This window comes from Heterodontus francisci, chromosome 3 (assembly GCF_036365525.1).
Source record: "Heterodontus francisci isolate sHetFra1 chromosome 3, sHetFra1.hap1, whole genome shotgun sequence".
Classification (NCBI taxonomy): Eukaryota; Metazoa; Chordata; class Chondrichthyes; order Heterodontiformes; family Heterodontidae; genus Heterodontus; species Heterodontus francisci.
In genome coordinates, this window is record NC_090373.1 from 207,314,600 (window position 1) to 207,327,452 (window position 12,853).

The 12,853-nt window shown below is 41.9% G+C and overlaps 1 protein-coding gene across 1 annotated transcript in view; it reads left to right on the forward strand.

Annotated features, from left to right (window-relative positions):
* znf318 (zinc finger protein 318) overlaps nucleotides 1-12,853 on the forward strand; it is a 57,261-nt gene that overhangs the window by 26,554 nt on the left and 17,854 nt on the right. Inside the window, exon 3 of the mRNA XM_068028208.1 lies at nucleotides 4,553-5,884. Coding sequence (XP_067884309.1) covers nucleotides 4,553-5,884 — 1,332 coding nt within the window. The remainder of the gene's footprint in view (nucleotides 1-4,552; nucleotides 5,885-12,853) is intronic.

A 12,853-nucleotide genomic window follows, 5' to 3' on the forward strand; every position in this document is an offset into this window, starting at 1 on the left:
CAGGCTCGAAGGGCCGAATGACCTACTGTTCCTATTTTCTATGTTTCAGTGGCCCATATAGAGTGATCGAAAGAGTGGGTAAGGTAGGTTACTTGACTGACACCCCTGATCGCCGGATGAAGAACCGGTGTGTCACGTTAATTTGCTCAAACCATGTTGCCACAGGGAGGAGGATAAGCCAGTACAGGTATGTCAGGTAATAGGGACTGTGAAGAAGGAAAAGGATAGTGAGGATGAGGCAGAAGTCGGCCTAGGAAATTCTCCGATTGAACCTCCAACTATCCCATTAGTGAATGCAGGATGTCTAGGAAAATTAAACAATAGGCTTTAACACTTAGAGGCAAAACAGCGTGAAGTACTAACCAGGGTATTCACAACCTTTCAAAACATTTGTAGGGATAAGCCAGGATGTACAAGCTTTGCCACACGTGATGTGGGTATAGGGGGAGCCATTCCTTTAAAACAACATCCTTGTTGCTTAGGTCCAGACAGTGGAAGCAGAGGTACAATGCATGCTGAAGGGCAGCTTAGATGAACTATTCAGGACAGCTGGAATTTGCAGATGGTCTTGATAACTAAACCTGGTGGGTCAGTTCAAACTCGCATAGACTGTAGAAAAGTCACTGTGGTAAAGAAGGCAGACTCCTACCCAAATTCTCATTTAAAGGACTGTATGGACAGAGTGGGTAACACAATGTGTCTTAAAGAGACCGATGTGTTGGAAGGATACTGTAAAATTACTTTGACACCCCAGGATAAGAAAAAATCAACTTCTCTTACACCAGACAGGGTTTTCCAGTGTCAAGTGATGCCACATAGGTTAAGGGGTACTCGAGAAACTTCTCTGAGAATAGTGAACCCAGTAGTGGTCAATGCTCCTAGCTGTGCATCTCAGCTGGCTGAGGTGATGGACAATAGGGACACTTGGAAGGAAAACACAAAACAATTGGAAGACTATGCTTGTAAATTTAAAATGGGTTAATTGGAACAACCTTTTGAAAATTTAAAGCCGAAATGTTCTGGTGGAACTTGTTGCTGTAGTCTAAACATTTTTTTTTGGAAATGTGTATATCTGTAAATGCGTGAAAACAAAAATGTGTTGGTGTTTTTTTTTTCAATTTGTATTTTTTTTACCCATTGTAATGAAATGCGTTTCAGGAATGGCGTTTCATTCCGCTAGGGGCGGAGGTCTCGTGGTCCTGTAGGATTTTGTTTTTGGATTGGGATGTTTGTCTTTAAGGCTTGCAAAGGACCAGTATTGCTTTAAGAACCAGCAAGCCTCAGGAGTTATAGGAAGATGCATTTTTGTGCCTTAGAAACAGCCATTTGGAGACTGTGATTCAAAGGGTGCATTCTCGATACCATGGAAACAGCCACTGGGAGTGAGTTCTCATGCAATACATTTTGTTACAATTCAGTTTTGAACTGGCTTTTAGTTGAAGACAGTTTGTTCTAACAGAACACCGACAAAGGACACAACTGTGATGACAGCACCTGGTAAAAGAGCTCTAAACGACTTAAACTGAAGGAAGAGGATTTTAGTCTGTTTAATTATTATATCTCAAAATTCAAAAAAAAAGTCAAGCCAAAACACACACCTCTGGTAATTTAAATAGATGAAAGGGAAGTTAGACTGACAATCTTTTATCCCACAAAAACGCTAGAGTCAGTTTGATTCTGTTGAAAGTGTTTGCAAGTCGTTAATTGTTGAAATTCGCTGGAGAAAGAAAGCAACAGTCTGTGGGGACCTGGGGCAACATTGGACTGTAAATTTGCAAGGACTCTAATTTTTCTATTTTAAATGTTGTTTATATCTTCATTGTGTTTAAGAATTTAGTTCTTCTAATTAAAGAGTTAATTTGTTGATTTTTAAAGACACCTGGTATGGTTAGCCTCACTCAGGGGGTTAATAGATGGTACAATTTGGCTGGGCCTTTCTTTAATTTGGAAAGTTTTAAATGATATGTTAACCGATTTGTGGAGCAACGGGTTTGAATTAACAGTGCGTTGGTCCCACCACAATCAGAATCATATATTTTGATTGGAGGCTTTGAGTGGAGCAGTCGGTCGTAACAACTTGCATGTGCATGGAGACCATCAATCATGGCCAAGGACTGTCTACCACGCTTCCTGGTCTCCCAACCCAGTCTTCAGACGCTGTCTCATGCTGGGGAGTTTTCTTATTTGTTCGTGGACGTCGCTGGCTAGACCAGTATTTATTGCCCATCCCTAATTGCCCTTGAGAGGGTGGTGCTGAGCTGCCTTCTTGAACTGTAAGTCCTTGGGATATTGGTCCTTGCCTTCAGCCATTTAGGTCCCATGCTCTGGAATTTACTCCGTACATCCCTCCAACTCTCTACTACCTGCTCCTCCTTTAAGACCCTCTTCAAATGCATTTCTTTGACCAGGGTATTGATCGCCCCTCTTCATAATTACTTCTCTGGCTCAGTGACCATTTTTGTTTGTTTACTACTCTGAAGTGCCTGGTATGTTTTTGTATGTAGAAGGTGCTTATATAAATGTAAGTTGCTGTCCAGGACAGAATCCATATGGATAGATTTGAGAACTAGGACAGAAAGTAGCATGGTTATCTGTGTGCATAACAGGCCACCAAAAGGTGGGCATCTGCAGCCATTTGCGAGAGATACAAGAATAACTGGACAATAATATTGGGTGATTTCAACTGCCATGTGATGGACTGGGATAAAGGTAATGCTGGAGAATACTTAAACAATACATTCAAGACTACTTCCTAGATCAGAATGTTTCTAGTCCAACAGGAAAAAAACAGTGCTTGATTTTGTTCTGGTAAATACTTTGGAGATTAGAAGAACAATTGTGAAATAGCAACCAAAGCATACTTGGGTTTTGGAGTTTAAAAGAACAATAACGATTCAAAGATAATGGCATTGGACTGGAAAAGGGCAGAGTTTCAATCAGCAGAGTCAGCCAATTCAGCAGCTCAGCTTGAGAGATAAAAAAGAACCTATCCAAATGAACTAGATAGAAAGGTTAGCAAGTAGAACATTTAAGAATTCCCTTCCTCCATTCCAAATATGAGTGCAAAATATATAAATTCTCATGATGAAAAGGTCGGCATCATACGTAACTAAAACTTAAAAGGTAGCACCTGATAAAAGGCTTCTAAAGAGAGTCATGAATATAGAAAGTGTATCAGGGAGGTGAAATGGGAATGAGAAAGGCTAGCAGGGTGATAGAAAAATATTTACAACTCATTTTATAAGTAAAAGATTAGTTAGAGCGGATGGGACTGCGCACAACTGAAGTGCAAAAATCTTGTTTTAAGTAGTGAAGGCATGGGAAAAACCTTCAATAGATAATAGTTTTTACTTGAGTCTGTGGTATTTGAGGAGGTTGTGAAACAATTGAGATGTAACTAGAAAAGGAATTGTCTGAAAAATCAGCAAACTCAGAATTGGATAAGTCACTGAGCCTTGGTAATAGGTATCCGATTATTTAAGTCAAATTGGAGAAAGGACCTGACCACCATTTTTCAATCTTAAATATGCAAATTGTATCAGGAATGGAGCATAGGCAATATGACAGCTCTATTCAAGAAGGATAAGCCAGCTAACTGTTGATCTGTTAGTTTAACATCAGTGTGGGAAGCATTACAATTCAAAAAAATTCAAGATTAAAATTAGTGAATATTTAAAAAAATTAATGGTCAGAGCAGATTTGATGAAGGCAAATCATATTTAACAAAGTAAAGTATTTTTTTTAAAGTGGTTGGGTAGAATGCTTTGCCACAGGCAGAGGCCACTGCAGCTTGAAAAGGAAAAGTGGATAAATATTTTGAAACAGGAAGATGTAAGGTTGTGGAAAGAGAGCAGGGCAATGGCGTTAGGTATATGCTGGCTCTACAGGAACAATCTTAAACCTAACGCGCCAAATAATCTCTCTCTCTGCTAAAAACCTCGATGATTCATTGTGACGAGTTTATATATGTCAAATTTCTAGCTGGTCGTGCAAAACTGCATCATTAAATGGAACCCCAGTATGAAGTTCTTCCAGTTGTTCAGTTAAGTGCATTGTCCAGTGTGAAACTTAACTAAGCACATGTAAGATCTTGGTCTAGGGCAGTGAGCTAGCAAGGTCAATAAAAGGGCTACAATTGATCACAGAACCTCAATTTGGGTCTTCGCTCCTGGTGGTTATCTAATCGCTCCTGTTGGAAAGCACGTGTATGAAATCAAGATTGGACTTCGTGTCTTGTCCCTACTGGTTATATAGCCCATTCACATTATAAAGGCTCAACTAAAATCAATGGGCTATGGTTACTTGGGTGAGGTACTGATGGGCAGGCAGTATCTCTAGAACTGCTTTACAAATCAATCCATTCAAGAGGGGAAAAATTAAGCGTGGGAGAAGTAAGTGGCTACAAGATACAGAATTTACACTGTTCATTCACTGGGTGATTGAAAAGTTGCTGTTTGATTGCTAAACATGCATGCAAGCCAGTGTTAAAAGAATATACACTAGGAAATGTGACTTCTAATTTGACTTTTTCTGGCTTTTTTTTGTTGTTTAGTTTGACGAGTACCGTGGTGTCGGAGTCAAGGAAAACCCTGAACATAAGAAAAATTATGTTCCACCAGAAAGCTTCTCGCGGTTACCGCAGCATGAGTCAAGCTTCCCTGAGACTGAACAATTCACCTTCATGCGAGACACCAGAGAAATGCATCGAGTCACTGAGCAGGGTGGGAATGCCAATTTCCATTTTGCTAAGCATGGCACAAAATCCGAAACAGGAATATCTTCTGAAATCAAGGACCGAGTCACAGACTTCCTCCTCCCACATGAACAGGCCAGTCAGGATGGCAGTGGTTTTTCTCGTATACTCGAGTTATTGGAAGGGGTTGAGAACAGCAACTCAAAAGAAAGGAGGAAGCGCAGCTTTCCTGATATAGAGGACGAGGAAAGGTTTCTGTATGGAGAGGATGAGGAAGAGAAGACAGAATCTGCCAAACTTAGACCTGCTCCTACAAACCGGAATCTCCTTCCTGTAAGACAAACCAGTCTGCCTGAGGGAGCATTTAATTTGGCAAGTATGAAACCTGATAAGGAGTATGAAAAGATCCATGATTTACTGAAAACCATTGGGCTCGATATAGGAGTAACGGAGATCAGCAAGCTGGCAGCCCGTACTCAGGAGCGGCTCCATGGGAAAAAACCTGCAACCCGATCACCTGACCGTCCCTTGGAACCCCACAAATCCAGTTCCTGGGATAAGCGGAGGAGCCGAAATGAGACAAAATCACCAGAGCCTCATACGCAGTCTCAAGTGAAGGCATACAAACAAGAAAACATTCCTGGTCCTGCGGTGAAAGAGGGCAAGGAATCGTTTAGGCGAGAAGCGACAGCAAAAGCTCAAGAACCTGAGAGAGCAGCTCCCCGATGTCCAGCTGTAGTCATTCCAGCGAACCGTAAACCTGGTTTATTGCCACTTCCCTCGCCACCCTATGTCATGCCGCCTTTTGGGCAGTTTCCAATACCTCCAGTAAATTATCTGCTGAATGCACCACTTCCTAACTATAATCAATATGACCCTTATCTCTCATACCCTGCCCCTCCCTGGCCAACGTACCCACCCCCACAAGTTACTGAGCCCTATGTTCAGGAACCAAATAGTCCAATAGTGGTGGTGATGCAGCAGCCAAAGATCACGCGGCCAAATCTAAGGGTCATTGAAACAGTCGAGGCTCCCAAAGACATTATAGACCGCAAACGAGAGGATTCTGTGCTGGTGCAAGTGCAGAAAACATCTGCTTTCCCCCATATTCCTGTAGCAACCCCGAACCGAATGGTGCTGATGCCCAAGTCTGCTGAAGAGGAGAAGAGGAAATCTGAACAGAAACAAAAGGTTTGTAGGTGTTATTTGCATATCTTCATGTTACGCGAGAAGAGTATAATTTTTCTTTGGTGTAGGCAAGTTAAGTTGAAAAATTCCTCTTATCCTTTGCAGATATGTTTTTGAGCAGCCAAGGTATTGAGAGTGACTAACTTGTGAGATTGCTGATTAATGGTAGAAATGTGGATTTGTACTCAGTACTTTCTTCCAGAGTCAAGTAACCTGCTGACACTTGATATCTAGACTCAAAGCATGGCCACTTTTGGGTGCTGTGTGGGATGGTTACCTATGGACCATATCTCAGCAAGAATGTGTCTACAAGAGAGGAGGGTATATAATTGACAAAAACAGAGTGTGATGCATTAGTGTGCCATCCTATTGCATTATAGCGCATAGAAACAGGAGTTTATGGCTGTCATAGTAAAATCATAACTCTAGATATGCAGTTGTGGAGACCATTCTTCTGTGGTTTCCCAGTGGAAGATTTAAGGGAGCCTTGGCTCTGGTACACTCTTGTCAGCTCCTTGTGATCCATTTCAAAATGACACTTCTGAAGGCTTTGGAGTTCTTTGTATTCCCCTTGAAAGTTTTTTAAATTCTTTCACGGATATGGGTATCACTGGCTAGGCCAAAATTTATAACCCATCCCTAATTGCCCTTCAGAAGGTGGTGGTGAGCCGCCGCCTTGAAATGCAGCAGTCTTTGTGGTGTAGGTATATCCACAGTGCTTTTAACAAGGGAGTTCCAGGATTTTGACCCAGTGACAGTGAAGGAATGGTGATATAGTTGCAAGTCAGGATGGTGTGTAGCTTGTAGGGAAACTTGCAGGTGGTGGTGTTCCCATGCACCTGCTGCCCTTGTCTTTCTAGGTGGTAGAGGTCATGGGTTTGGAGGGTGCTGTCTAAGGAGCCTTGGTGCGATGCTGCAGTGAGTGCATCTTGTAGTTAGTACACACTGCTGCCACTGTGTGCTGGTGTTGAAGGTGCTGGATGGGGTGCCAGTCAAGGAGGCTGCTTTGTCCTGGATGGTGTCGAGTTTCTTGAGTGTTCTTGGAGCTGCACCCATCCAGGCAAGTGTAGAGTTTTCCATCACACTCTTGACTTGTGCCTTGTAGATGGTGGACAGGTTTTGGGGAGACTGCAGAATTCCCAGCCTCTGACCTGCTTTTGCAGCCACAGTATTTATATGGTTACTCCAGTTCAGTTTCTGGTCAGTGGTAACCCCCAGGATGTTGATAGTGGGGGATTCAGAGATGGTAATGCCATTGAATGTCAAGGGGAGATGGTTAGATTCTCTCTTGTTGAAGATGTTCATTGCCTTTGTGTAGCACAAATGTAACTTGCCACTTATCAGCCCAAGCCTGGATTTTGTCCAGGTCTTGCTGCATATGAACGCAGGCTGCTTCAGTATCTGAAAAGTTGTGAATGGCACTGAACACTGCAATCATCAGCGAACACTGTGATCATCAAACACCCCAACTTCTGACCTTATGATGGAGGGAAGGTCATTGAAGCAGCTGACGATGGTTGGGCCTAGGTCACTACCCTGAGGAACTCCTGCAGTGATGTCCTGGGACTGAGGTGATTGACCTCCCAACAATCACAACCATCTTCCTTTGTGCTAGGTATGACTCCAACCAGCAGAGGGTTTTCGCTTGTTCCCACTGACTCCAGTTTTGCTAGTGCTCCTTGATGCCACACTGTCGAATGCTGCCTTGATGTCAAGGGCAGTCACTCTCACCTCACCTCTTGAGTTCAGTGCTCTCATCCATGTTTGGACCAAGGCTGTAATGAGGTCAGGAGCTGGGTAGCTCTGACGGAACCCAAACTGAGCATCAGTGAGCAGGTTATTGCTGAGAAATGCTGCTTGATATGATTGAGAGTAGACTGATGGAGCTGTAATTGGCTGGGTTGAATTTGTCCTGCTTTTTGTGTACAGGACATCCCTGGGCAATTTTCAACCTTGTCGGATAGATGCCAGTGTTGCAGCTGTACTGGAACAGGTTGGCTAGGGGTGCGGCAAGTTCTGGAGCAGAAGTCTTCAGTACTATTGCCAGAATGTTGTCAGGGTCCATAGCCTTAGCAGTATCTAAGGGAAGGGGAAGCATTTACAATAAATACATGTTCAGTAGGTTAAATCCTAATTCAAGCATTGAGTGTCAGAAAATGGGTGGACAATTTAGGTATTGCCATGCATCATACATGAAGGCAAGGCCATTGATTACTGCCAAAACTGAAGCATTGCCACTTTATAAACTGGTTACATGGAATTGTGTGAAAGTGGAGTACAGGCTAGTTTTGGAAATAATGAAACTTTTGCTGTTCTATGAGTTGAGTGCACTGCTGAGACTGCACCACAGTCTAATGAAGACAAAAATGGGTAGCATTTCTCCAGGATACAGTGTGTTGCTGTGGTAGTATTTAATTGTCTAATGTTTTTAGTTATTTTAGTCTCTAGCTGTGAAAGTTTAAACAAAAAATGTCAAAACATGAAAAATGATCAAAGCTCAGTTGTAAATCCAGAGGAATGTAAAGCAGAAAGAGAAAAGCAAAGTAGTGGAGAGAGAAAGAAAAGGTGAAGTAGTGTGTGAGACAGTGAAGAGATGCAGGAACAGGAGGAAAAGTGAAGATGATGAAAGAAAGTGATGAAAGAAAAAGGGGAAGTAGGAAAAGTGAAGATAAGCAGGTAAAGTGAGGTAGGAGAAAGAATGAGGGGAAATAAAAGTGAAGCAGTAGAGACAGAAAACTGATGAAGCAGAGGAAAAAACGAGAGCAAGTAGTGGAAGCAGGGCGAGAGATACATTCAGAGACTGAAGGAGAGGAAAAAGAATCAAGGAGAGGGACAAAGGAAAGTGGAGGACAGGAATGTGAAAAGGCATTAAAAGGAAAGAGAAGCAAGGCAGAGAGAAAGGATAGTGAGAAGATGAAGTAGCAGCAAAAAAAATGAGAAAATCATAGGCTGAGACAAAAGAAAAATGTGACAGAACAAACAGGAAAGGCAACTACAACTTGCATTTCTGTAACACCTTTAACCTAGTAAAACATCTTCACAGGAGAGTCATCAAATGAAATTTGACACCAAGCCACATAAAGTGCTATTAGGAAAGATGACCAAAAGCTTGATCAAAGAGGTAGGTTTTAGGCAGAGGTATAGGAAGGGAATTCCAGAGCTTAGGGTGCAGGCAGCTGAAGAACAGCCGCCAGTAGTGGAGTGATTAACATTGGGGATGCAAAAAATGCAGAATTGGAGGAATTCAGAGATCTTTGAAGTTTGTAGTGCTGGCGAGTAAGCTACTCGGAGAGCCGAGTGGTTTAAGAAGGCAGCTCACCACCACCTTCTCGAGGGCGATTAGAGATAGGTAATAAATGCAGGCCTAGCCAGCGAGAGAGACATTCCATGAATGAATAAAAGAAAATAAAAGGGACATTTTCAAGTTGGCAGGCTCTAACTGTTGTAGTGCTGCAGGATTGGTGCTGGGGCATCAGCTCTTTACAATCTATATTAATGACTTGGACTAAAAGAGAGTAATGTATCCAAGTTTGCTGACGATACAAAGCTGGGTGCGAATGCAAACTGAGGAAGACACAGGCTGCAGAAATATAGACAGGTTAAGTGAGTGGGCAACAGGGTGGCAGATGGCGTATCATGTGGGGAAGTGTGAGGTTATTGACTTTGGTAGTAAGAATAGAAAAACAGTTTTTTTTAAGGGTTGTGAAATTTGTAAATGTTGTACAGAGGGGCTTCGGTATACTTCTACAAGGAACACAAAGTTTGCAAGCAGGTTGGAGAACAAGAATGAAGCTGTCAGTTGTACAGGGCTTTGGTGAGACTACACCTGGAGTACTGTACACAGTTTTGGTCTCCATATTTCAGGAAGGATATACTTCCATTGGAGGCGGTACAGTAAAAGTTTACTAGATTGGTCCTATGATGAGAGGCTGAGTATTCTCTGGCGTTTAAAAGAATGAGAGATGATCTCATTGAAACATAGATAATTCTGAAGGGATGGGATAGGTTAGAAACTGAGAGGTTGTTACCCTGGCTGGGGAATCTAAAGCAGGGGGGGCACAGTCGCAGGATAAGGGGACGATCATTTCGGACAGAGATGAGAAATTTCTTTACTGAAAGGGTTGTGAATCTTAGAAATTCACTGCCCCAGAGGGTTGTGGATGCGTCATTGTTGGAATACATTTAAGGCTGAGATAGACAGATTTTTGATCTCTCGGAATCTAGGGATATGGCGAGCAGGTGGGAAAGTGGAGTTGAAGCTCAAGATCAACCATATGGTTTACACCTATTATGTTCTTAAAAAGCAAGGTTGAGTGAAAGAATAAAAAGGATAAGAGTCAAAGCTAAGCGTGCTTAACTAGAAAAGCAAATTTCGTTCAGATAAAAGAGGATCTTTAATTGAGCAGAAAGGTTAGCAAATGTCAACAGATAGCAGAGAGGAATCATAGAGTAAAGGAAAAAAAGATTTGCATTTATATTATGTTTTTCAGGACCACAGGGCATCCCAGTCAACTTTTCAGCCAATGAAGTACTTTTTAAAGTGCAGTCACTGTTGTAATGTAAGAAACACAGCAGCCAATTTGTGCACAGCAAGGATCCACAAATAGCAATGATATAATAACTGGATAATCTGCTTTTGTGATATTGGTTGAAGGATAAATATTGGCCAGGACACCAGGGTCAAATTGTCTTCTGTTCTTTGAAATATTGCAGTGGGATCTTTTACATCCACTTGAGCGGGCAGGTGGGGCCTCAGTTTAGCGTCTCATCCGAAAGATGGCACCAAGGACAATGCAGCATTCCCTCAGTACTGCACTGGATTGTCAGCCTTTGTTTTTGTGCTGTTGGGTACAAAATTAATGTCATCCTGTAGGGTAAAAAGTGGATACATCATGTATTATGTAAAATATAGAGTTCAGTGGCTCGAGAGAGAGAGAAATTAAACCTAACAAGATTAGTTTGTCATGGTCTATGTTATCTGGAATTGGTTATGGGGGTAAAAAAGCAATGTGTAGGCCAGTTCGTCACTGGGACATGTTGGCTTGCACCCCAAGCAATTGAAAGAAATCCCAGCATAGGAGAGGCCCTCATCAGAAAAAAAAAGTCAGTATTTAAATATGCAAATTGTACATTTGCACAGGAGAATAGTTGACGTCACACTCTCCAAGAAGACTGAGAAAGATAAGCAAGGGTAACTATACACCAGGTAGTCTAAGCAAGAAAGAACTTGGGTTTATAAAGCGTCTTTCATGACCCTCTGATAGCCCAAAAATGCTTTGCAGACAATGAATTATTTTGTTGTAATGTTGAAACGCAGTAAACAATTTGCAAACAGCAAGAATCCACAAACAGCAGCGAGAAAAACATCAGATGACCTGTTTCTCAAGGACGTTGGTTGAGTGATTGCCCAAGGAACCAGGGAGAACTCCTCTTCCTCCAGTAGTTCCATGGGATATTTTACACCCACCTGAGAGCAGTCAGGACCTCAGTTTAACATCTGATTTGAAAGACAGCACTCCTTCAGTACTGCACTGAAAAGTCCATCTATATTTTGTGCCTAAGTCTCTGGAGTGGAACTTAAATCCCCAACACCTTATTTCAAGGTGTACAATGCTATTGTTGAGTCAACATGGTTATGGGCAAACTCTTAAAATGCATAATTTTAGATCACTTAGTATTCAGAATGCTTAAATTGATCGAGGGCAACTTGCACAGATTTGTTAATTGCAAGTTATATTTCACAAATTTAACCTTTTTTTGCCATTCAAGTGACATTTGGATAAAGGGAATGCAGTAGATATAGTGTATATGGATCTTCAGAAGATGTTCAGTGAGGTATCTCCTAAGAGGCTTGTTAGACAATTTTATTTATTTTTATTTATTTAGAGATACAGCACTGAAACAGGCCCTTCGGCCCACCGAGTCTGTGCCAACCGCCAACCACCCATTTATACTAATCCTACATTAATTCCATATTCCTACCACATCCCCACCTTCCCTCACTTCCCCTACCACCTACCTATACTAGGTGCAATTTATAATGGCCAATTTACCTATCAACCTGCAAGTCTTTGGCTGTGGGAGGAAACCGGAGCACCCGGCGAAAACCCACGCGGTCACAGGGAGAACTTGCAAACTCCGCACAGGCAGTACCCAGAATCGAACCCGGGTTGCTGGAGCTGTGAGGCTGCGGTGCTAGCCACTGTGAATACAAATTAAGGTATTTACAAGTATAGCACTATGGATAGGCAGAAAATAATGATATTGAGTAAATAAGTGTTGCATGGATTGGGAATGGGTTGGAAGTGATGTACTTCACAGATCAGTGCTCTGCTTTAGTGCTCTGTATGTGCAGATAATTCATTAGATAGTTTAATTTGGGTACAGGGAACACGATCTCTAAATTTGCTGGTGCCACAAAGGTGGGATGTTTTGTAGTGAGGAGAACTGTGAAAGATTTTCTGAAGACCTATAACAAGTTAGTGGAATAGACAGAAAGGTGGCCGATGCAATTTAATGTGAATATGTATGAGGTACAAGGAATTGGAGTATACATTTAATGGAAAGACATGAAGATGTGGTTCAAATACGTTATTCTTTGAAGTATAAGTTCAGGTAGATAAAGTCATAAGTAAAATACAAGAGTAAAGAAGTAATCGTGAATCTGCAAAATATTGGTTAGGCCACAGTTAAAGCATTCTGTGTAGTTTGGGGCTTATCGTGATAGGGCATTAAACCCACAGAGGTCATTCAGCACAGGTTCACTCGAATAATGCCAGAGATGGGAAACAGTATTTACGAGAGGAGACTTGAAGTGCTGGGACTGTTTCTACTGGAGCAAAGATGGCCAAGAGGAGAGTTAAGTGGTTTTTAAAATTGCATTTTGTTGGAATGAATAGAGAAGTTAGTCATTGACTGAGTCATCAATTTAAAATGATTAGACAGTCTAGTGACTCTGTGGATTGGTGAGCC